Source organism: Rutidosis leptorrhynchoides, chromosome 4 (assembly GCF_046630445.1).
Source record: "Rutidosis leptorrhynchoides isolate AG116_Rl617_1_P2 chromosome 4, CSIRO_AGI_Rlap_v1, whole genome shotgun sequence".
Taxonomy (NCBI): domain Eukaryota; kingdom Viridiplantae; phylum Streptophyta; class Magnoliopsida; order Asterales; family Asteraceae; genus Rutidosis; species Rutidosis leptorrhynchoides.
Window position 1 is genome coordinate 586,314,994 of NC_092336.1, and position 27,841 is coordinate 586,342,834.

The 27,841-nt window shown below is 33.4% G+C and overlaps 1 protein-coding gene across 1 annotated transcript; it reads left to right on the top strand.

Moving 5' to 3' along the window:
- The first annotated feature begins 6,031 nt into the window (after positions 1-6,031).
- On the top strand, positions 6,032-7,888 carry LOC139842884 (uncharacterized). Its single transcript, XM_071832984.1, has one exon. The coding sequence runs from the start codon at positions 6,032-6,034 to the stop codon at positions 7,886-7,888; it is 1,857 nt and encodes a 618-aa protein (XP_071689085.1).
- Positions 7,889-27,841: the final 19,953 nt, after the last annotated feature.

Here is a 27,841-nt window from a genome sequence, read left to right on the forward strand (position 1 = left end):
TTCTCATCAAGATTTTTCATTTCATTTCGGTTCCATAATATTTTTGAATATGCATAATTGATTGCAATTTCTGTATTGACATCATCAATCTCCTCTGCAGTAGGAGTACTGATTTGTGGTTCTTCTTGAACACTTTCTTTTACTTCATTATCAGCTGATTTTCTTTTTCGAGGATTTTTATCCTTTGAACCGATTGGTCTTCCACGTTTCTGACGTGGCAAAGATTCATGAGTGACGTTATTGCCAGCTTTTGGAATTTCAATTCGAGCTGGAGTATTTACTGCTGGTATATATGATTTTGTCACCGTTTTTGTATCTGTAAATGCATCAGGCAATTGATTTGCAAGTTCTTGTATATGCATTATCTTTTGAACTTCTGTCTCGCATTCTTTTGTGCGAGGATCAAGATACTTTAATTGAGGTTCACACCATGAAACATCATTTTCTTTATTTTTCATTTCTCCCCCTAATCTAGGGAACAATGTTTCATTAAAATGACAATCAGCAAAACGTGCTGTAAAAACGTCACCTGTCATAGGTTCAATATACCTTAATATTGAAGATGTTTCATATCCAACATATATTCCCAACCTCCTTTGAGGACCCATTTTTGTACGTTGTGGTGTCGCAATTGGAACATACACTGCACAACCAAATGTTCTAAGATGGGAAATATTTGGCTCTTGACCAAAAGCAAGTTGTAGGGGGGAATATTTATGACTTGCACTTGGTCTGATGCGAATCAATGCAGCAGCATGTAAAATTGCATGACCCCATATAGATACAGGGAGTTTTGTTCTCATTATCAATGGTCTAGCGATTAACTGTAAACGTTTAATCAATGACTCGGCTAAACCATTTTGTGTATGCACATGAGCAACAAAATGTTCAACAACAATTCCTATAGACATGCAATAGTCATTAAATGCTTGAGATGTAAATTCACCAGCATTATCAAGTCTCACCCTTTTAATGGTGTAATCAGGAAAATGAGCTCTCAATTTAATAATTTGGGCAAGAAATTTTGCAAATGCCACATTACGGCTTGATAACAGACAAACATGAGACCATCTGCTAGATGCGTCTATTAGAACCATGAAATATCTAAATGGTCCACATGGTGGATGAATTGGTCCACATATATCACCTTGAATTCTTTCAAGAAACATTGGTGATTCTTTCTCAACCTTAAGTGGTGAGGGTCTAGTTATCAATTTTCCAAGAGAGCAAGATGTACATGGAACCATTGTATCATGATGGATTTTTCTATCCTTTAGTGGATGTCCATGAGTACATTCAATAATCCTTTTCATCATTGTTGATCCTGGATGGCCTAATCTGTTATGCCATAAACTGAATACACCAGGATCAATATATTTTTCGTTAACTACCATATGTATTTCTGGTACATTTATATGTGTATAATGTAATCCAGAACTAAGTCTTGGCAGTTTTTCAACCACATGACTCTTGTCAGTGATACTTAAATATTTCTCATTTTCTGTTGTCACTGACTGATAATCATACCCGTTAAGGTATATGTCGGAGAAACTCAATAAATTTCTGCTTGACTTGGGAGAAAATAAGGCATCATTTATTAAAAATTTTGTACCATTTGGTAGTATGAAATTTGCCTTTCCTATCCCTTTTATCAAGTTAGCAGGTCCTGATATTGTATGTATAGTTCCTTCCGTTGGTTTTAGATCAATAAAATATTTCTCGGATTTAAGTATAGTGTGTGTAGTTCCACTGTCTGCTATACAGAGATCTCCACCACTTGATTGATGTTGTATTCCAGCAAAATTCATATTGAACTTCATATATAAGAAATAAATAGTGAGTACATTAATATTACACAATATTTTAAACGCAAATAGATAGTACTGAAACATTTAGCAAACATAATGACAAAGACAGACGATATTAAATCGTTTATTTTTCAAAAGACACACAACTTAAACATTCAAGAAATCTTCATATAAATCAGATGGTTTCTCAGTGACTGTTGGATCAATATTATCCACAAAATTTACTTCCTTTTCTTTACCTTTCAGCGAATCCTGATACATCTTAACAAGATGTTTAGATGTTCGGCAAGTATTAGCCCAGTGGCCCATTCTACCACATCTGTAGCAAGATTCTTCAGAATTTTTAGAAGAAATTTCTTCAACATCTTGTTTAATGGGCTTGTTTTGTGGTTGATATTTATATTTTCGTGGATTACTATTTCTTTGACCACCACGGCCACGACCACGACCACGTCCACGCCCATTACCATTACCATAAGGATGGTTTCTACCATAGTTATGGCTTTTGGCATGATGATGGTGATGGTTATTATAACCACGACCTTGCCCGCGTCCTTGTCCCTGTTTATAATTATTTGCAGTATTTGCTTCAGGGATTGCAAGTGTACCAGTAGGACGGGATTGCTGATTTTTCATTAATAGCTCATCATTTTGCTCTGCAACTAAGAGATATGAATTAAGTTCAGGATATGTTTTGAACTTTAGCATTCTCAAATTTCTTTGCACTGTGATGTTTGCAGCATTCATTGTGGAGAAAGTTTTCTCCATCATGTCTGCATCACTAATTTCATGTCCACAGAATTTAAGTTGTGAACATGTATTATACAGAGCTGAGCTGTATTCATTTACTTTCTTAAAGTCTTGGAACCTTAATGTTCTCCATTGTTCCATTGCAGCTGGAAGTAAAATTTCTCTTTGATTATTGAATCTGCTTTTGAGACCTTCCCATAAAACATGGGGATCTTCTACAGTCACATAATTATTTTGTAAGCATTCATCAATATGTTGATGAATAAAGCAACATGCCGTAGCTTGTTCTTTTTCAGAACAAGTGTTGTTTTCATTTATGGTTTCAAGAATGCCCATTGATTTAAGATGCATTTTTACTTTTATAACCCATGGCATGTAGTTGTTTCCAGTTGATTCTAAAGGAGTAAATTTAAGCTTTTCCAGATTCGACATTTTCTATTATCAAAAATTAAAACAAACATCATGATAAATTAGAGTCAATTTATATTCATAAGTATATAAACATTAAACATAAATTTAATATAACATAAATGATAAGTAGGTGACAGTGTCGACCATGTGTAAGCAATCATAAATAAATGTTATATAACAAAAATATAAATATTAGTAAACATAAATGAAAATTTGGCGACAGTGTCGACCATATATTTTTTCAGGTGGTATAACCGACCTATATCATTCTGGTGGTATAACCGACCATATATCATTTTGGTGGTATAACCGACCATTTATCATTTTGGTGGTATAACCGACCATATATCATTTTGGTGGCAGAGCCAACCATATTTAGTATTAAGATTATCGTGCTGATAACGTGTTATAATTCAGTAGGCTTATAACTACCTTTAGTGGTTTGATTCTTGATGTTATAATTCAGTAGGCTTATAACTACCTTTAGTGGTTTGATTCTTGATGTTATAATTCAGTAGGCTTATAACTACCTTTAGTGATTTGATTCTTGATTTAGAATACTAATAATGAAGTGTAAGAACAAAGATGATAATGGAGAGAAAGAAAGAAACACTTTGTAAGTGTGAGAAATGGTGCAAGTTTAATGCTTGCATTCATGAGTATTTATAGCCTAAAATCTCAATATAAAAATACATACTTTGTGTACCAAAATTGACTATATGTATACACCAAAATTGACTATCCATATCTATATTATTATTATTATTATAACATCACTATATATCTTTGAGGATTAATCCTTTAATCGCCTCCAATTAAGTTATTCGCAAAACGAGCTCCCTCATATGTTAAAGGGTGATGAGCTGATGATCCATACACAACTACGGATTAATTTTTAACCATACATACATAACCGAACATGCTTAACAATGTTGTATTGTACACCATTAAGCATATTTAGTTGTATGTGGTAAAAAATTAATTGGATACAGATCACTCTTATATGTTAAATGTTCACCTATAAATTCTACTCATTACATTGAGGATTTTTTTATTTTTTTTTGGATGAAATAAACTTATTCGATACAATTAGACCACTCCCTATGGTTCCATTATCCGTCATTACCCGCTCATTACCCGTAGTTACCCGTAATGAACCATAGACACGGCTTAGTTACCCGCGTTAGTTACCCGCACTCACCATGGATTTAATGGAAGTATTTAGGTTAGTTATAGGAATTATGGGTCCCAGTGGCTTTTTATTGTTGGACTTGATGCTTTATTACGTGTACGTTGTATATTAAGAGGAGTATTGTTTTAGCCATTATAGGGAGTGTTTAGTTATGAGTTAGTTATAGGATATTGGTATTGATGTGGCGCTGATGTGGAAGGTTAAGAGGATGAATAGTTTAGTTACGATAGGGAGTGGCCTTACTATCATTTTGAAATCTCACATAATTGAAACAGTAAACTTCAAAGATTGTACTTTATAAAATCTTTTTAGGTTGATATTTACATTATTATTTCCATGTCAGATGAATATCCTATAATATCCTGTAATAATTGATTTAATTACTAATAGTAATAAAAATAAATAAAATAAATTTTAAAAAACCGGAGATAAAATTAAAAAATTGTTGGGTCTATACAATGGTTCGATACATGTCCCAGTGTCTGAGCCAACGAGGCTTTTTAAGTTAGGGTTGGTCCACTCGACTAGTAAGCACGTGTCACTTTGTGTATAGTGGCAGTGGAGAAGGTGTGTAGACGCGCGAGTGAAGAGCGTGGATGTTTCTCATTCAGTAAGTCACGTGCCTTCTTGGATTCTATATGTTGTTCCTATTCCAAGACTGCCCATGTGAGTATACACAAATGAACCCTTACCCCTGCTTTTCACTCTAATAACGATTATGCCATTTTCATATTGCTGCTCACAATTGTTCTAACCTTTTTGTCCCTCTCATAAAAAGAGACTTTTGCTTTACATAAAAGTTCAAAATTTACTACAGTCTACAACAATTGATATAATGTTACTGAATTTTTGATAATTTACATAATTAGGTAATTATCGGATGTTCTTTTCCAATCATATAATTTGAATTATAGCTTTCCCTATATCTTGCATTTCATAAGATTGAGTATTATTATTAACGGCAAAAAATTTTCATCAGTGTATCATTTATTTCAACGACACTCATCATTTGCACATACACGCGTTCAGGAGGAAACTGAATCGCATTACATTAACCCGATCCTTTAACCATCCGGAGAGGCATGGCGGACCGGGTTTGAATTCTAAATGGATCCGGAAGAAAACTCCACTGAGGTTAAACTGACAGATTAATTAATAGTATGTGCAAAGCGAGGCTCGAACCCATAATCTAACTCTCAGCTTCAACACACAAGGTGAAGGGAATGCCATTGAAGCAATGCTTCGTTGGCTAAATATTATTATCAATTTATGAATTGTTTTTACTTGTAATTAATTCAACTAAATTTACAATTATTATAGTATACAAATCTTAATTATAGTTTTAAAGGTTATGATTAACACTCTCTTTGACTTCACGATCCTCATTTTGATTATGTGTGTGTATACAATGACTACATATTGCCTCGTGTTGGTAGTTTATATAAATGTGGAGTTAATTTATAAATATGTAAATAATATATACGGACTTGCTAAGTATTTTTTTCTTCCCAATTTCGTTTATCGCAAAATTGAAATTGAAACAAACATAACATATCATATATTTGTCGTTTTCTATGATTAACCATTAACCGAATATTAACCCATGTTCCCTTTACTTATTGTTTTGTCTGACGTAGATAAAATATGAAATCCAGCTATCTACACAATACACAGTACCGAAAACAAAAGAATCATGTGAGCCCATAAAGGGCAACTTCGTCAATTTACTCACCCTACTCTACAAACTTCCATATCGTCACCCTAATCACCCATTCTCTGCTCTCTGCAAAACTACAACCAACCATATGACCACCGTATAACCACCCTACACAACAATCAACCACATTGCATTCTAGCTACAAACCCCATCATGAGGATCTCATCTAAATCAATTTTGAGCCCGGGTCGAGCCGGAGTCCGGGACCCACCAAACTCACTCTCAACCTCAGTTAGCCGGAGGCTTAGAAACAGTGGCAGCATTAAAGGCGGCGCTTCGCCGGCGATGTTTCCAACCACTGCTAAAAAAAGAGGCAGTTTTGAAAACCCAGAACCATCTTCACCTAAAGTTACTTGCATTGGTCAAGTGAGAGTTAAAAGCAAGAAAAAGCAAGCAAAAAAGCTTCGAACTTTATCAAGAAGACATAGCACAGGTGAGGTTAGTTTCAGGAAATTAGATCACCCACTTAATGGGTTTCCTTCAAATAATCAAAATCTTAAAGAAAGTTTGAATCTTGGGTCAAAGGGTAGTCACAATCAATGTTATAATCAAAGTCAAAATCAAGATCATGAATCTTGTTCAAGGAGTTGGGTTCATTTTCCGGTAACTATTTGTGATGCTTTAAGAGCATTTGGATCTGAATTCAGTTGTTTGTTTCCTTGTCGGAAAGAAGAGAAAATGGTGGCAGCTGAAGATAATGGCCGTCAAGGTTCTTGTGGTGCGGTGTTTGCACGGTGGTTGGTGTCGGTACATGATGGAAATGGTGGTGGTGAAAGAGACATTGAGTTAGTTGTTGGAGATGAAGAGGAAGAAGATGAAAGTTTTGTTAGGAAAACAAGAAGACATGTGTTTGAAGATCTAGAGATTGTAAATGATAGAATTGAAGGGCATGTAGATGAAGCAAGAGTCAGCATTTGTATTCCACCCAAAAATGCTTTGTTGTTAATGAGATGTAGATCTGACCCTGTGAGAATTGAGGCTTTGACTAATAAATCTTGGGAACCAAGTTTTGATAAAAATGATGAAGAAATTGTTGATCTTGAAGATTTCAAGGAATCCCATGAAGATTTTGAAGTGGGGCAGCAGCAAGTTCTGAACTTTAATCAAGATCAAGAAAATGTTAGACAAGTTGAAGCTAATCAATCCCATAAATGTGAAAATGTGCAAGAAATTGATGTGGTTCAAGATCAAAAAGTTGAAAATGTGCAAGGAATTGAATTGGGTCAAGCTCAAGAACTTGAAAATATGCAAGAAAATGAAGTGATTCCTCAAGTTCAAGAACATCAAAATGTGCTTGCTGAAAATGAAGCGGGTCAATTGCAAGATCATAAAGAAATTGAAGATGAAGAAGAAGAAAGTTTGTATCTTTATTCATTATTTGAAGAAGTTTTAGATCAAGATTATGATACTCAAGAACAGGATGACTCAACAATGGTCACTAGTTTAGCCAAGATGTTTGAAACCCCGGAAGAGGAAATGGTCAACGAGTCAAAGGAAGGTGACAATGAAGCATTAGAAAAAGAAAGTGAAACAGTGTTACCGCAGTGTTTATTGATGATGATGTATGAGCCCAAATTATCAATGGAGGTATCAAGGGAGACATGGGTTTGCAGTACGGATTTCAAACGCCATTCCAGTAAAAGAAAGCCTCCGCCAGCGCCGGTAATAGCGCCGGTCAAACCTGACGGCGGAGATGAGTCAAGTGTAAGTGGTGGTGGTAATGTTAATGATGAGATGAGGGTGTCCGACGGTGGGTTGCCGGCGGTGTTACTGCAGCCGGGGCGGTCATCGTGTTCATTACCGGCGGCACCATCGATGGCGGCGGTGTTGGGGCAGAAGTTGGCGGATGCAGTGGGTTACGAGCCGTTTGTGTTGACCAGGTGTAAGTCGGAGCCGATGAAAACGGCGGCGGCTAAGCTATTACCGGAGAGTTGTGTTTGGGAAAATAGGAAGGTGGAGCGGCTGAGCCGAGTTACATTTGGTTTCGGCTCAACTAGATTAGGGTTTTGAGCTAGTGATTAGCATGGTTGTACATTGTTTTCTAAATTACGGAGTATTACTATAGTGTGCATTATTTGGTAGTACGGTACAACTATGAGATGGAAGTAGGCAATGAGATTGTACAAGTATCTGATGCATGAATGCATGATTTGTGTTGAGACATTTTTTTCTTGAATTGTAACCTGGATTGATTATTGATTATTATTGTAATTGTTCTTATGATTGTGAACTTTCTTTTTAAATTAACAAATTAACAAATGATGATTAAAAAAGCTACAAAAAGATTCATTTTGGAATTTGGATGATGTTCTCATTAAACAAATCAGTATTGATTGTCAATTCAACAAACCAGAATCACATTTCCTAACTCAAAATCTGATTGGTCCCCAGACATATCCTATTAGCAAAGGGTTAAATTGTGGCCTAAATACATCAAGGTGACCGAACTTGAAACCGATCACAAAGCGGGTGTAAAAACTTATTAAATTTTGTATTGTCAGTGGAGACAAACACTAATAAAAATCTTATTCTTTAATAGAAAACTTTTTTTAGTGTAAAATACTTTTTTTTTTTCAAAATCCAGCTCGGGCCTATCCCTACTATCTTCAGACCCTCACAAGATCAAAACCCAACATCACATGAGTGGTGTATACATGAGTCGTGTATGGGGAGGTGGGATGTAGACTATCATTCCCATATCCGAGAATAAAAACAAGTCTTTTCTCCACCCAGAGTGAAACACTATCAAAAGTAGAGAAAATCATCTCTATCTCCGTTCGACGGATAAAGAGATTATTTCTTAGTGGACCTCCGGCCAATAAGTAGAAATTTAAAAAAAAAAAATAGTAAGAAAAAATTAAAATAAAATTGTGACCTAGATAGATCATGTGCATAAATGTAAATGTACACTAAAAACATAAAGATTTTCCTCTTCAGGCTACTTGGTAAGAACACCGATTTTTATTTTACTCATATATGCAGTGTGACGCCCCATACAAAAACCATCGTGTACGATTCATCAACAACAGGATCTTCACACGGTCAAACACTATATGATGTTTGAAAACCAGTTTGCATTCATAAAAAGATAGCGTTTTACAAAAGATAACGTGCATCCTACGAATAGGAGCATAAACATAAGTACTTGACCCTAAGGTCGTTACAAAGCCATTGTTTGAAATTAACATAAACTACGAATGCAAAAGAAAAGTTCCATGAATGAGACATCTCTAGTAATGCAGCGGATAACTAATACAGCAGGTCCTTAACAGCAATTCAATAATAGCATGACAGCAAATCTAACAGCGGAAGCAAGAAACCTCTAGGCACCTGAGAAATACACGCTTAAAAGTCAACACGAATGTTGGTGAGCTATAGTTTAAGTTGTAACAGTAACGTAAGGTAGGCCACGAGATTTCAGTGTAACAAAACAGTATGAAAAGTATATGTATAACCGTGGGCACCCGGTAACTAGACTTAACGTTTATAACCCCCTGAAAGTACACTTGACGAGTGCGTATGTTCACGAAGTATTAAACACCCGTTAAATGCTAGCGCGACTAGCCCGAGTGGGGATGTCAAACCCTATGGATCCATATCTAAGATTCGCGTTCACCGGTTCAAAAACCAATGACTAAACGTTACCGTGTTAAGGGGAATGTTTATGCCGTTGTATAACCCACACACATATAAAGTTTAAGTACTCGTGCCTAGTATGTTGAAATGTCCCGTTCTTATTGATTAAAAACGTTCCATATTAATTGATTTCGTTGCGAGGTTTTGACCTCTATATGAGACGTTTTTCAAAGACTGCATTCATTTTAAAACAAACCATAACCTTTATTTCATCAATAAAGGTTTAAAAAGCTTTACGTAGATTATCAAATAATGATAATCTAAAATATCCTGTTTACACACGACCATTACATAATGGTTTACAATACAAATATGTTACAACGAAATAAGTTTCTTGAATGCAGTTTTTACACAATATCATACAAGCATGGATTCCAAATCTCGTCCTTATTTAAGTATGCGACAGCGGAAGCTCTTAATAATCACCTGAGAATAAACATGCTTAAAACGTCAACAAAAATGTTGGTGAGTTATAGGTTTAACCTATATATTATCAAATCATAATAATAGACCACAAGATTTCATATTTCAATACACATCCCATACATAGAGATAAAAATCATTCATATGGTGAACACCTGGTAACCGACATTAACAAGATGCATATTTAAGAATATCCCCATCATTCCGGGACACCCTTCGGATATGATATAAATTTCGAAGTACTAAAGCATCCGGTACTTTGGATGGGGTTTGTTAGGCCCAATAGATCTATCTTTAGGATTCGCGTCAATTAGGGTGTCTGTTCCCTAATTCTTAGATTACCAGACTTAATAAAAAGGGGCATATTCGATTTCGATAATTCAACCATAGAATGTAGTTTCACGTACTTGTGTCTATTTTGTAAATCATTTATAAAACCTGCATGTATTCTCATCCCAAAAATATTAGATTTTAAAAGTGGGACTATAACTCACTTTCACAGATTTTTACTTCGTCGGGAAGTAAGACTTGGCCACTGGTTGATTCACAAACCTATAACAATATATACATATATATCAAAGTATGTTCAAAATATATTTACAACACTTTTAATATATTTTGATGTTTTAAGTTTATTAAGTCAGCTGTCCTTGTTAGTAACCTACAACTAGTTGTCCACAGTTAGATGTACAGAAATAAATCGATAAATATTATCTTGAATCAATCCACGACCCAGTGTATACGTATCTCAGTATTGATCACAACTCAAACTATATATATTTTGGAATCAACCTCAACCCTGTATAGCTAACTCCAACATTCACATATAGAGTGTCTATGGTTGTTTCGAAATATATATAGATGTGTCGACATGATAGGTCGAAACATTGTATACGTGTCTATGGTATCTCAAGATTACATAATATACAATACAAGTTGATTAAGTTATGGTTGGAATAGATTTGTTACCAATTTCACGTAGCTAAAATGAGAAAAATTATCCAATCTTGTTTTACCCATAACTTCTTCATTTTAAATCCGTTTTGAGTGAATCAAATTGCTATGGTTTCATATTGAACTCTATTTTATGAATCTAAACAGAAAAAGTATAGGTTTATAGTCGTAAAAATAAGTTACAAGTCGTTTTTGTAAAGGTAGTCATTTCAGTCGAAAGAACGACGTCTAGATGACCATTTTAGAAAACATACTTCCACTTTGAGTTTAACCATAATTTTTGGATATAGTTTTATGTTCATAATAAAAATTATTTTTCTATAATAACAACTTTTAAATCAAAGTTTATCATAGTTTTTAATTAACTAACCCAAAACAGCCCGCGGTGTTACTACGACGGCGTAAATCCGGTTTTACGGTGTTTTTCGTGTTTTCAAGTTTTAAATCATTAAGTTAGCATATCATATAGATATAGAACATGTGTTTAGTTGATTTTAAAAGTCAAGTTAGAAGGATTAACTTTTATTTGCGAACAAGTTTAGAATTAACTAAACTATGTTCTAGTGATTACAAGTTTAAACCTTAGAATAAGATAGCTTTATATGTATGAATCGAATGATGTTATGAACATCATTACTACCTCAAGTTCCTTGGATAAACCTACTGGAAATGAGAAAAATGGATCTAGCTTCAAAGGATCCTTGGATGGCTTGAAAGTTCTTGAAGCAGAATCATGACACGAAAACAATTTCAAGTAAGATTTCCACTCGAAATAAGATTGTTATAGTTATAGAAATTGAATTAAAGTTTGAATATGATTATTACCTTGTATTAGAAAGATAACCTACTGTAATTAACAAAGGTTTCTTGATCTTGGATGATTACTTGGAATGGATTTAGAAAACTTGGAAGTAAACTTGCAATCTTGGAAGTATTCTTGATTTTATGAAACTAGAACTTTTGGAATTTATGAAGAACACTTAGAACTTGAAGATAGAACTTGAGAGAGATCAATTAGATGAAGAAAATTGAAGAATGAAAGTGTTTGTAGGTGTTTTTGGTCGTTGGTGTATGGATTAGATATAAAGGATATATAATTTTGTTTTCATGTAAATAAGTCATGAATGATTACTCATATTTTTGTAATTTTATGAGATATTTCATGCTAGTTGCCAAATCATGGTTCCCACATGTGTTAGGTGACTCACATGGGCTACTAAGAGCTGATCATTGGAGTGTATATACCAATAGTACATACATCTAAAAGCTGTGTATTGTACGAGTACGAATACGGGTGCATACGAGTAGAATTGTTGATGAAACTGAACGAGGATGTAATTGTAAGCATTTTTGTTAAGTAGAAGTATTTTTATAAGTGTCTTGAAGTCTTTCAAAAGTGTATGAATACATATTAAAATACTACATGTATATACATTTTAACTGAGTCGTTAAGTCATCGTTAGTCGTTACATGTAAATGTTGTTTTGAAACCTTTAGGTTAACGATCTTGTTGAATGTTGTTAACCCATTGTTTATTATAACAAATGAGATGTTAAATTGTTATATTATCATGATATTATGATATATAATATATCTTAGTATGATATATATACAGTTAAATGTCGTTACAACGATAATCGTTACATATATGTCTCGTTTCGAAATCATTAAGTTAGTAGTCTTATTTTTACATATGTATTTCATTGTTAATACACTTAATAATATATTTACTTATCATTTAACATAATTAACCAAGTGTATCAATATCTTAATATGATTCATATGTACCTAGTAAGACGTTGTTATAACGATAATCGTTATATATATCGTTTTCGAGTTTCTTAAATTAATAGTCTCATTTTTATGTATATAACTCATTGTTAAAATACCTAATGAGATACATACTTATAATAAAATCATTTTAACTATATATATAACCATATATATGTCATCATATAGTTTTTACAAGTTTTAACGTTCGTGAATCACCGGTCAACTTGGGTAGTCAATTGTCTATATGAAACCTATTTCAATTAATCAAGTCTTAACAAGTTTGATTGCTTAACATGTTGGAAACACTTAATCATGTAAATAACAATTTCATTTAATATATATATAAACATGGAAAAGTTCGGGTCACTACAGTACCTACCCGTTAAATAAATTTCGTCCCGAAATTTTAAGCAGTTGGAGGTGTTGACGTATCTTCTGGAAATAAATGCGGGTATTTCTTCTTCATCTGATCTTCACGCTCCCAGGTGAACTCGGGTCCTCTACGAGCATTCCATCTAACCTTAACAATCGGTATCTTGTTTTGTTTAAGTCTCTTAACCTCACGATCCATTATTTCGACGGGTTCTTCAATGAATTGAAGTTTTTCATTGATTTGGATTTCGTCCAACGGAATAGTGAGATCTTCTTTAGCAAAACATTTCTTCAAATTTGAGACGTGAAAAGTGTTATGTACAGCCGCGAGTTGTTGAGGTAGCTCCAGTTGGTAAGCTACTGGTCCGATACGATCTATAATCTTGAATGGTCCAATGTACCTTGGATTTAGTTTCCCCCGTTTACCAAATCGAACAACGCCTTTCCAAGGTGAAACCTTAAGCATGACCATTTCTCCAATTTCAAACTCCATATCTTTTCTTTTACTGTCCGCGTAGCTCTTTTGTCGACTCTGGGCGGTTTTCAATCTTTGTTGAATTTGGATGATTTTCTCGGTAGTTTCTTGTATTATCTCCGGACCCGTAATCTGTCTATCCCCCACTTCACTCCAACAAATCGGAGACCTGCACTTTCTATCATAAAGTGCTTCAAACGGCGCCATCTCAATGCTTGAATGGTGGCTGTTGTTGTAGAAAAATTCTGCTAACGGTAGATGTCGATCCCAACTGTTTCCGAAATCAATAACACAAGCTCGTAGCATGTCTTCAAGCGTTTGTATCGTCCTTTCACTCTGCCCGTCAGTTTGTGGATGATAGGCAGTACTCATGTCTAGACGAGTTCCCAATGCTTGCTGTAATGTCTGCCAGAATCTTGAAATAAATCTGCCATCCCTATCAGAGATAATAGAGATTGGTATTCCATGTCTGGAGACGACTTCCTTCAAATACAGTCGTGCTAACTTCTCCATCTTGTCATCTTCTCTTATTGGCAGGAAGTGTGCTGACTTGGTGAGACGATCAACTATTACCCAAATAGTATCATAACCACTTGCAGTCCTTGGCAATTTAGTAATGAAATCCATGGTAATATTTTCCCATTTCCATTCCGGAATTTCAGGTTGTTGTAGTAGACCTGATGGTTTCTGATGTTCAGCTTTGACCTTAGAACACGTCAAACATTCTCCTACATATTTAGCAATATCGGCTTTCATACCTGGCCACCAAAAATGTTTCTTAAGATCCTTGTACATCTTCCCCGTTCCAGGATGTATTGAGTATCTAGTTTTATGAGCTTCTCTAAGTACCATTTCTCTCATATCTCCAAATTTTGATACCCAAATTCTTTCAGCCCTATACCGGGTTCCGTCTTCCTGAATATTAAGATGCTTCTCCGATCCTTTGGGTATTTCATCCTTTAAATTTCCCTCTTTTAAAACTCATTGTTGCACCTCCTTTATTTGAGTAGTAAGGTTAGTGTGAATCATTATATTCATAGATTTTACTCGAATGGGTTCTCTGTCCTTTCTGCTCAAAGCGTCGGCTACCACATTTGCCTTCCCAGGGTGGTAACAAATCTCAAAGTCGTAATCATTCAACAATTCAATCCACCTACGCTGCCTCATATTCAGTTGTTTCTGATTAAATATATGTTGAAGACTTTTGTAGTCGGTATATATAATACTTTTGACCCCATATAAGTAGTGCCTCCAAGTCTTTAATGCAAAAACAACCGCGCCTAATTCCAAATCATGCGTCGTATAATTTTGCTCGTGAATCTTCAATTGTCTAGACGCATAAGCAATCACCTTCGTCCGTTGCATTAATACACAACCGAGACCTTGCTTTGATGCGTCACAATAAATCACAAAATCATCATTTCCTTCAGGCAATGACAATATAGGTGCCGTAGTTAGCTTTTTCTTCAATAATTGAAATGCCTTCTCTTGTTCATCCTTCCATTCAAATTTCTTCCCTTTATGCGTTAATGCAGTCAAGGGTTTTGCTATTTTGGAGAAATCTTGGATGAATCTTCTGTAGTAACCAGCCAATCCTAAAAATTGACGTATATGCTTCGGAGTTTTTGGGGTTTTCCACTTTTCAATGGTTTCGATCTTTGCCAGGTCCACCTGGATACCTTCTTTGTTCACTATGTGACCGAGGAATTGAACTTCTTCCAACCAAAATACACACTTTGAAAACTTAGCGTACAGTTTTTCTTTCCTCAATACTTCTAGCACTTTTCTCAAATGTTCTTCGTGCTCTTGATCATTCTTTGAGTAAATAAGTATGTCATCGATGAAAACAATGACAAACTTGTCAAGATATGGCCTACACACTCGGTTCTTAAGGTCCATGAACACAGCTGGTGCGTTAGTCAATCCAAACGGCATAACCATAAACTCGTAATGACCATAACGCGTCCTAAAAGCAGTTTTTGGAATATCATCCTCCTTTACTCGCTTTTGATGATATCCAGAACGTAAATCGATCTTCGAATAAACCAACGAGCCTTGTAGTTGATCAAATAAGTCATCAATTCTCGACAGTGGATAACGGTTTTTGATGGTAAGTTTGTTCAACTCTATGTAGTCAATACACAACCTAAATGTACCATCCTTCTTCTTGACAAACAAAACAGGAGCTCCCCATGGTGATGTGCTTGGTCGAAATAGTTCTTGCAGTTGGCTTTGCAGTTCTTTCATCTCGCTGGGTGCGAGTCTATAAGGAGCACGAGCTATTGGTGCAGCTCCTGGTACAAGATCTATTTGAAATTCAACAGATCGATGTGGAGGTAGTCCCGGTAATTCTTTCGGAAATACATCAGGAAATTCTTTTGCGATGGGAACATCATTGATGCTCTTTTCTTCAGTTTGTACTTTCTCGACGTGTGCTAGAACAGCATAGCAACCTTTTCTTATTAGTTTTTGTGCCTTCAAATTACTAATAAGATGTAGCTTCATGTTGCCCTTTTCTCCGTACACCATTAAGGGTTCTCCTTCTTCTCGTACAATGCGAATTGCATTTTTATAACATACGATCTCTGCTTTCACCTTCTTCAGCCAGTTCATGCCAACTATTACATCAAAACTCCCTAACTCTACTGGTATCAAATCAATCTTAAATATTTCGCTACCCAGTTTAATTTCTCGATTCCGGCATATATTATCTGCTGAAATTAATTTACCGTTTGCTAATTCGAGTAAAAATTTACTATCCAACGGCGTCAATGGACAACTTAATTTAGCACAAAAATCTCTACTCATATAGCTTCTATCCGAACCCGAATCAAATAAAACGTAAGCAGATTTATTGTCAATAAGAAATGTACCCGTAACAAGCTCCGGGTCTTCCTGTGCCTCTGCAGCATTAATATTGAAAACTCTTCCGTGGCCTTGTCCATTCGTGTTCTCCTGGTTCGAGCAATTTCTAATAATGTGGCCCGGTTTTCCACATTTATAACAAACTACATTGGCATAACTTGCTCCGACACTACTTGCTCCGCCATTACTCGTTCCGACACCATTTGTTCCTTTCGTTCTGTTAACCCCTGGTCCGTAGACCTCACACTTCGCCGCGCTATGACCATTTCTTTTACACTTGTTGCAAAATTTGGTGCAGAACCCCGAGTGATACTTTTCACACCTTTGGCATAGATGCTTCTGATTGTTGTTGTTATTGTTGTTGTTGTTGTTGTTGTTGTTGTTGTTGCGGTTGTTATTATTGTTGGGATGATTGTTGTAGTTGTTATTGTTGTTGTTGTTGTTGTTGTTGTTGTTGTTGTTGTTGTTGGGCCGTTTGTTGTAGTTGTGATTGATGTTTCGATTGTTGGGATAATTGTTGCGATTATTATTGTAATTGCTGTTGTTGTTGTATTGGTGATTCTTATCACCATTTTCCTCCCACTTTCTTTTGACTTGCTTCACATTGGCCTCTTCAGCCGTCTGTTCTTTAATTCTTTCCTCAATCTGGTTAGCTAGTTTGTGAGCCATTCTACATGCCTGTTGTATGGAGGCGGGCTCGTGTGAACTTATATCTTCTTGGATTCTTTCCGGTAATCCTTTCACAAACTCGTCGATCTTCTCTTCCTCATCTTCGAACGCTCCCGGACACAATAGGCACAATTCTGTGAATCGTCTTTCGTACGTGGTAATATTAAATCCTTGGGTTCGTAACCCTCTAAGTTCTGTCTTGAGCTTATTGACCTCGGTTCTGGGATGGTACTTCTCATTCATCAAGTGCTTGAATGCTGACCACGGTAGTGCGTACGCATCATCTTGTCCCACTTGCTCTACATAGGTATTCCACCATGTTAATGTAGAACCTGTGAAGGTATACGTAGCGTACTTCACTTTGTCCTCTTCAGTACACTTACTTATGGCAAACACCGATTCGACCTTCTCGGTCCACCGTTTCAATCTGATCGGTCCTTCGGTTCCATCAAATTCTAAAGGTTTGCAGGCAGTGAATTCTTTGTAGGTGCATCCTACACGATTTCCTGTACTGCTAGATCCAAGGTTATTATTGGTATGTAGCGCAGCCTGTACTGCGGCTATGTTTGAAGCTAGAAAAGTACGGAATTCCTCTTCATTCATATTCACGGTGTGTCGAGTAGTCGGTGCCATTTCCTTCAAAATAGTCAAATGGAACAAGTTAATCATACAGAATATTAAGAGTAGTTAATAGTATTTCGTAGCATAATATGAACTCATTTATAAAAGCTTTTTCTTCATATTAGCATTTTATAAGTTTAAATTCGGGTAGTACCTACCCGTTAAGTTCATACTTAGTAGCTAATATACAATTCAACTACTACAATTCTATATGAAAAACTGATTATAATAATATTTCACGTTCAAACTTTTATACAATATTTTACAAACTTACAATACCACTTATTTTACATAAAGCATGAAATATAGCACACAATAACTTTGATACAAGATAGTTGTGAAGATAATTATAGCTAGTACACAAGTCGTTCAGCAAAGGCAATAAAGACACGTAATTCATACGTCCAGAAAAAAGTCATGCATTCTGGTTTTACTAGGACTACTTCCCATCCTTGGTCTTGTGGAACATAACCGTTATGTCCGTTGATAAGATAGCGTGTTGTAACGTCGTCAAAGGGATGAGGGTTACGTAATGACCAACAGTCTCGTAATAACCTAAAAACCTCATTTCTTACCTCAATTACCGACTCCGTCACTTGTGGGAACGTTTTGTTTAATAGTTGTAGCCCGATGTTCTTGTTATCACTTTGGTGAGAAGCGAACATTACTAACCCGTAAGCATAACATGCTTCTTTATGTTGCATGTTAGCCGCTTTTTCTAAATCACGAAGTCCTACATTCGGATATATTGAGTCAAAATAATTTCTTAACCCGTTGCGTAAAATAGCACTTGGGTTCCCCGCAATATATGCGTCAAAGTAAACACATCGTAACTTATGGATTTCCCAATGTGATATCCCCCATCTTTCGAACGAAAGCCTTTTATAAACCAAGGCATTCTTGGAACGTTCTTCGAATGTCTTACAAACTGATCTCGCCTTAAATAGTTGTGCCGAGGAATTCTGACCGACTCTAGACAAGATTTCATCAATCATGTCTCCGGGTAGGTCTCTTAAAATATTGGGTTGTCTATCCATTTTGTGTTTTTATACTGTAAAATAGACAAGAGTTAGATTCATAAAAAAAATACTTATTAATACAAGCAATTTTTATATATATCATAAAGCATAAGCACACTATATTACATATATTACACCACACGAATACAACTATCTTATTCTGACTCGCTCGTTTCTTCTTCTTCGGTTTTGGTTCGTTTTGCCAAGTTTCTAGGGATATATGATGTTCCCCTAATACGATCCGTCGTTTTCCACATTGGTTTAGAAAAACCTGGTGGTTTAGAGGTTCCCGGGTTATTGTCACAACTTAAGGACTTCGGGGGTTGACGATACTTATAAAGTTCATCGGGGTTGGAATTAGATTTCTCTATTTTTATGCCCTTTCCCTTATTATTTTCTTTTGCCTTTTTAAATTCAGTTGGGGTATGTAGAGACCCGTCCTAATCCATCCGGATGAAGTCCATATCGATTATAAACGATTCATAACAGTTGATTACATCGCGAGGTACTTGACCTCTATATGATACATTTTACAAACATTGCATTCGTTTTCAAAAGACAAACTTTCATCTCATCGTAAGTTGACAGTCATGCACACCATTTCATAATATATCTAAACTATAAATGACTTGATAATATTCTTGATGAACTCAATGACTCGAATGCAACGTCTTTGAAATATGTCATGAATGACTCCAAGTAATATCTCTAAAATGAGCAAATGCACAACGGAAGATTTCTTTCGTACCTGAGAATAAACATGCTTTCAAGTGTCAACCAAAAGGTTGGTGAGTTCATTAGTTTAACATAAATAATCATTTACATCATTTTAATAGACCACAAGATTTTCATTTCTTATAAACATACGTCCCATACATAGAGACAAAAATTATTCATATGGATTGAACACTTGGTAACCGACATTAACAATATGCATATAAGAATATCCCCATCATTCCGGGATCCTCCTTCGGACATGATATAAATTTCGAAGTACTAAAGGATCCGGTACTTTGGATGGGGCTTGTTGGGCCCAATAGATCTATCTTTAGAGTTCGCGTCAATTAGGGTGTCTGTTCCCTAATTCTTAGATTACCAGACTTAATAAAAAGGGGCATATTCAGTTTCGATCATTCAACCATAGAACGTAATTTCGATTACTTGTGTCTATTTTGTAAAACAGTTATAAAAGTTGCGCATGTATTCTCAGCCCAAAAATATAAAGGGTAAAAAGGTAAATGAAACTCACCATACTGTATTTTGTAGTAAAAATACATATAACGACATTGAACAAGTATAGGGTTGGCCTCGGATTCACGAACCTATATCATTTGTATATTTATTAATATACATAAAGGTAATCGAATAATTATATATATAAATTTACTAATTATATCATTTTATATTAATAATATATATATATATATATATATATATATATATATATATATATATATATATATATATATATATATATATATATATATATATATATATATATATATATATATATATATATGTTTCATATATTCACTTTTGTACAGAAAGATATAAATTTCATTATGTTATATGTTTTGAATATATTTTTATATAATTTGCTTGTTAAAAATAATGTAGTATTTATAATAATGTTATTAATGGCAAAATGATAATAATGATAATACTTATTATTAATAAAAAAGATAATAATGTTAATAATTATTTTAATGGTTATGGTAATGATAATGAATATCGTATTTATAACTGTAAAATATGAATTTTATTGTTAATGATAGTTATGATAATGATTTTTGTAATTATATATTATTAATACTCACGATAATATAAATGATGATACTTATAATTATATTAGTGGTAATAGTAATAGAAATCTTAATATTAATTTTTAATGATTATAAGAATAACTTGTAGTATGATAGTTATAGTAATGCTTAACTTACTCATAAGATCAATAATAATTGTATCAATCTTATTACTAATGTTAATCTTAATGATAATACTCCTGTTAATAGTAATAATAAAAATAATTAAAAAAAAAATGATACCAATAAGATTATTAATGATACTAGTTTGTATTAATTTCATACTAACAATAATAATAACAATCCTACTCATAATAATAATTATATTAATATTAATACTAATAATTACGCTAATAATAATACTTTGTGATATTTCTTAAAAACAAAAAAAAAATGTTAATATTATTAACCATAATATTTATGTTACATAATAATAATAACAATAATAATAAATATAATAATAACAATAATAATAATAATAAAGAAATGATACTAATAAGGGTAAAGTAACTACCTCAATAGAAATAATGTTTTTAAAAAAAATTGGCACCAGTCAGCCTCGAACCCGTGACCTCTCGTAAATCACCCAACACCTAAACCATTCACGCTATTCTATTTTTCTGATTAAATAAGGGACCCACTAATATTTAATCCATCTTTCTTCCTGAATTCTTTTCATATCCTTCTTCTTCACAGATCCGATCAAAGAATCAACACCAATTTGTTTATCTCATCAAACCACGACTTTTGATTCACGAATATAATACTTATAAATAAATAAAATCAAATATTCATTGTAAACAAAAAAAAAATAAAGTAACAGCATTGCTGCTGTTCGAACCGTCGGACAAAAAAAAAAAATTATATTGAACTCGAATTTGGGAAAGTTTTAGCCAAAAGTTTTAACATCAAGTATGTTTTAAATCACTTCTATAAACGATAAAAATTACCAATTTAACTCATACTGGAACCAAAATTTCGAATTTAGATGAAGAACATTTGTTGACTTTTAAAGTTTTAAACTTTGACTCAAAAATTGATATTCAATACGAAAAATTGAACTTTGAAAACTTGCAGACAGTTTGAGTAAGAGATTTCGAATACATCTGCAATTTTACATTGTTGAAATTCGATTGAAATTCTAGGTATTGATAAAACAATTCATGAACAGAGTGTCGACTATATTTCCATCTTTTCTGTTAAATTCAGCAGCCAATAGTTGTTGATTGTATTTGTATTTGATATTGTGAATGTGAAGATGAATGAGTTTATCAAAAACACTGATTGCTCGTTTGTTTTGTAGTCTAGATAACTCGACAGGAAATAATCAAATCAGATAAAAAGAACATAAAATAAAATAAAAGGACAGCCATCCTAACAGAATTTGTTTGATACTGAGTGGATTTGGAATCAATTTGTACTAATGATACAGTTATATTTTGGATGGTTACGTGATTTAAGTCCTGCTTCCAAATCCATATATAAAATTTTATTTATGAATATTATTACTAATTAATAATTAATAATTATATTTATATAAATAATAATAATCTAAATAATTTAATACTGATTTTCTTAAAATATAAATATCCGCATATAACTGTATATATATATTGTATATATATACGTATATATCGATCTCTATATATGCATATCTATTATATTTATATTTTTATTTTTATAGCTTATAATTAATATTATTAACAAATATAACTAGAATAATAATACTATTAATAATCATAATAATTATATTTAAAATTTATTATTAGTTATGATGATATTAATATTATTAATGATATTTATAATAATAATAATAATATAGTAACTTATACTTATCAATTTATTCATGTTATATCTCATATTAGAATTAGTAATATTAATAAAACAAATATTAATATCAATATTAATATTAATATTAGTAATAATAATGGAAATAATAATAATAATATTGATATATCATTTATATTTTAACTCGTAATTACAAATAATATATTAACTTTACACTATATAACAATATTTATTAAATATTATATATCACAATATATTAATAATTATTATTAGAATTCATATATAGACTCATAATATTATATATGTAAAATGGTAATTTATTTATTCTATTTATTATTTCACATTCTTAATTCCTAAGGTTTAAAGTATACGTTATGGATTATATATGTCCATATATTTATATTTACATGTACTATTTATTTACAAAGTAAAGTTCGTGAATCGTCGGAAATGGTCAAAGGTTAAATGAATCCATGAAAATAGTTTCAAAGTTTTCGAGACTCAACATTACAGATTTTTGCTTATCGTGTCGGGAACATATAAAGATTAAAGTTTAAATTTGATCAGAAATTCCTGGGTCATCACAGTACCTACCCGTTAAAGAAATTTCGTCCCGAAATTTGAGTGAGGTGGTCATGGCTAACAAATAAAATGCTTTCTTAACGAATATGAGTTGATAAATCGGGTTTTATCATTATTGATCAATATAGATAAAACAATTCGATTACTCGAAAAGTATGAGTGAAGCTATCATAAAAGATTGAAATGAGTAAATGCAGACTTGTCTTAACTGGTGACGTAGTCAGAGTTGAATTTCGGAATTCAAGGGATTTAAAAGAAAATCTTCGAAATCTAAAAGATTTGATTCTGCGGCGAATAAGGAAATTAAGATTTCTATAATTAAATACCGTGATCTGCCTCGATTACTCTGTCTGATTTTTTTTTTTTCATTATAAATCAAACTCTTCCGTTCCGTTATTCTCACCATTCCTATACTTTCTTTCTTAGTCCATACATCCAAAAGATTGTGAAATGCTTAATCCCGTTCTAATCATTGATGTTTTCTTAATCATCATTTCTGTCATCCTTCTTTCCAATCTTCCATCAGAAGAATTCTGTTTACTCCTACTATTACCTTGGGGTAATACTATCCTTAATTATTCCATGTCTTTATATTGTTATTCGTATTCATATCCACGGTTTGTAACCTCCGTGTTGTTATTGGGCTTTATATTTCCTCTTATATTTTGGAGCTTTGTCCCTTCGTTTCTTCTTCTTGCGATTAAACACCGCTTGTAATGGTTCAGAATTCGCAGATATAAACTTCAGAATGAACATTCTTAATGTTCTAAGAAGGAAATCGTAATGGCACGATTTGATTTGTCGAATTACCAGAATCACTGAGAATAGAACTATCAAGAATATATTTTCTTGCTATGTTCAGAAGTTAATTTGAATGAAAGAGTTATGTAACATGGCACATGTTAACGTTATGATCTGTGAATCATCACATTCCATTAGAAACTCAGCATTGACTTACTGTAATATAATCACGTTGATCAAGTGTCATTATATTATACTAACTCATGCATTAGTTCCCAACATTTCTTCAATAACATTCATATTTTAAGCTCGAAAGTTTACAGAATATAGAAACTAACAGTTTCTATATGATGTAATACTGATAACATGAAGAGATTAATGATTTCAGATAAGAATAGGTATGAAAATATCTTCAGAAATATGGAGGGTATTTATAATGAAAGATACTATGATATCTTGGAATTTCTAATATCGAAGGATGGGGAAGAAAATTTGTCCACAAGAGTTTGGAGTCAGAAGTAAGATATTCGCTAAAGATTTCAGCAGACATCAAATCATTTAGATTCTTTGAAGTCAAACTTATTCTTTGTAATTTGTCCACAGTATTCTTCATAGTTACGCATAATCTGCTTTTCGGTACTAAATTTTCTATTGAATGTTTTCAATATAATGATACACAGGAAGCACGAAAAGGTATATAATCGGACTAGAGTATTTATGAAAATATCCTCAGAAATATCGAAGATATTGATGATGATATTTTGGAATTTCTAAGTTCGATGGTTGATGGAGAAAGGTTTTCCACAAGATTTTTAACATGACTTCGGAGTAAGATATTCTCTAAAGATTTCAACGGATCCAGAATTACCTGAATCCTTTGAATATAGGGTTTGGTCCTTGTATTTGTCCTTGGTCTCCTTCGTGGTTAGCTCAATCCATTTTCCAGTTCCAACTTTTCTGAGCTTTTTCAACATTCTATTCTTTATCATCAAACTTCTGATGATTAGGGTTGTTTACAGTTTTTGTTGCTTCATTCAACTTTTCAAAATTCAGAGTATTGGTTCGCGGACTGGGTGCTTTTCAGAATTTCAGAATGGAAGATCATCATTCTAAGAGATAAATGTTATACATATAACTGTTGATGTAGATAGGCTGTGAGTTTTCAAAGTACTGCTTACCGATTCTTCTACATTTACTGCTACCATAACTGAATCATTGGTTATCGATCTGAGGTGATTTCAAGAGAATTGTGTTTTTAGATGATTAAACGCTGACAGTAATATGGTGGAATATAAAAGGTTCCCTGGTAACAATAAAAGAGCATACGTATAAATCAAGGTGATAATAAGGTTGTTTCGAACGAAAAATCGAAGTTGATTTGCTGGAGCTGTGACAAAATTTGCTACTTTGAAAGGAATTACCAAGTTATTTTGGGTAATAATAACACTAAGGAATTATCACAACTATGTATTAAACGTTTACTCAATTTCCGAGAGTTTTTCAGATGCATAACTAAATGCATCAATCTTTTCTCCCGTAGATGAAGTGCGGTTGATTCATCCTATCGATTGAGGTGTTTTCAATAATCATGAAAGGTTTGAACGCAGATTGTAATTGTGATGATACGAATGGGATTTAAAATGAAATCAAGTGGCAAACTTGAAGAATTGTTTAGTTTCATATGTTATAATCAATATTTTAATTCATTTTAATTGTCCAGTGTTGGTAGTCCACAGTTGATAGTCCACAGTAACAGTCCAGTAATTCATATATAGTTTAATATATAATATTCGAATTAATTAATACGTATCGTGACCCGTATACGTCTCAGACTCGATCACAACTCAAACTATATATATATATATATATATATATATATATATATATATATATATATATATATATATATATAGATGGGTCGATATGATATGTCAAAACATTGTATACGTGTCCCGATATTTAAAATGCATAAATAACAGAATGACGATAAATAAATTGTGTAAAATAAATAACAGAAATTAAATGACGATAAATAAAATTGCGAGAATGTAAATTGGGAGAATGTAAATTGCAAGAATGTAAATTGCGATAATTAAATTGTGATAAATAAAATGTAACCAGTTAGCTAGGAACAGTTAGCTAGGATCTTGTTAGCATGGTTTCTTAACAAAATTTCATATTGTTAATTAGTCTGTTTCTAATCAATTTTTATTGTGTCCATTATTTCTTCATTATGCCACTTGTTGGATTCTGATAGGTCAAAATCCAAATTTAAAATTGAATGAAAATGATTATTCTGCGGTGACGGATACGGATACCGGTGGATGTAAGTAGGATAGTGAATGACTGTTGAATCAGATTCGATGAATGTACAGTGTAACTTATTAATGCGAAATCTAAATATTCCTCGGGTATTACCTAACCGTTAAAATATTTTCACAATTAACACTTTGTACGAAAGAATTTTTAATTACAATATTTATGAAAAACATATATATACATATACATTTTCTTCAGATGTAATCATGGATTCATTTGAGTTAATATGATATTAAACTCATTTAGTTTCCAGTTGAAACTAGAATAAAAAATCTTTAAAACTTTAGAGATTACATATTCGCCATGTCAAACGAAGATAAATGAGGTGGAACGATACGTAGAACGAAGATCATACTCGAAGTACAGATAGTGATATTGAACCATGGATTGTTGGTGGTACTGGTGCTGTTACTGATGGTACTGTTGGTGCCGGTGATGTTGCTGAAGCTGGTACATTTTGCACCATATTCTCCAAATTGATTTTTCGATCACGAAGTTCATTGACTTATTACTCCAGGATGATTGTCGGTCGGAACGAGCGGGTGAATAAGGTTCAAAATTGTGGATAGAATATAATCTTGTCGAGTTACCCTGAAAATGAGACTGAAAATGGTGTCTCGAACAGGTTCGCCAGTAAACGCTTCAAGTTCATTGTCAAGAGGTGAATTCGGTTGGTGGAAGGGATCGCCTTCTTCTCATCTCCATTAATTAAGTAAACTACGAACTCATCATATGAATTGTGGATGGTTGGTTGGTTGATTCATTCATTCTGGTGACGCTGCTTTCAGAGCTTAGGTGAACGTCCACGTAGGAATAGCTGCCGGAATAACTATCAGAATAGCTATCGGAATTTGAGGGACTCGAACTGGTTGAGGAATTCATATCGTACAATCAGATGAAGGATTTTCGATAAGAAATAAATTATAGGATATAGATTAGTACCCTGCAATACATAATTTACATATGCATATATAATACTAAAATCCCATAAGTTACGGAGGAATCTACGGAAGTTGTCAGGCAAAGTTACAGTAACAGATACGCTAAGATATGAAGTAGCAGATACACTAAGATATGAATTTTGTCTATATACTATTCATGCAGTCATTGCAGTAAAATGTGTCTAGACTAAGAATGATAAGCAAGTGATTCTCTAAGAATGATAAGCAGGTAATTTTTGACACAAAATGATAAGCAAAACTTTTTGACATGTAGACACGGTCGAAGTCCAGACTCACTAATGCATCCTAATGACTATCAGTTAGTCACACTAATGCAAGACCTGGTTCGCTAAGACCACCGCTCTGATACCAACTGTAGAGACCCGTCCTAATCCATCCGGACGAAGTCCATATTGATTATAAACGATTCATAACAGTTGATTACATCGCGAGGTATTTGACCTCTATATGATACATTTTACAAACATTGCATTCGTTTTCAAAAGACAAACTTTCATCTCATCGTAAGTTGACAGTCATGCACACCATTTCATAATATATCTAAACTATAAATGACTTGATAATACTCTTGATGAACTCAATGACTCGAATGCAACGTCTTTGAAATATGTCATGAATGACTCCAAGTAATATCTCTAAAATGAGCAAATGCACAACGGAAGATTTCTTTCGTACCTGAGAATAAACATGCTTTCAAGTGTCAACCAAAAGGTTGGTGAGTTCATTAGTTTAACATAAATAATCATTTACATCATTTTAATAGACCACAAGATTTTCATTTCTTATAAACATACGTCCCATACATAGAGACAAAAATCATTCATATGGATTGAACACTTGGTAACCGACATTAACAATATGCATATAAGAATATCCCCATCATTCCGGGATCCTCCTTCGGACATGATATAAATTTCGAAGTACTAAAGCATCCGGTACTTTGGATGGGGCTTGTTGGGCCC

Bases quoted from the DNA above. Each gene is read 5' to 3' on its own strand.
- LOC139842884 (XM_071832984.1), top strand. From the start codon at position 6,032: ATGAGGATCTCATCTAAATCAATTTTGAGCCCGGGTCGAGCCGGAGTC.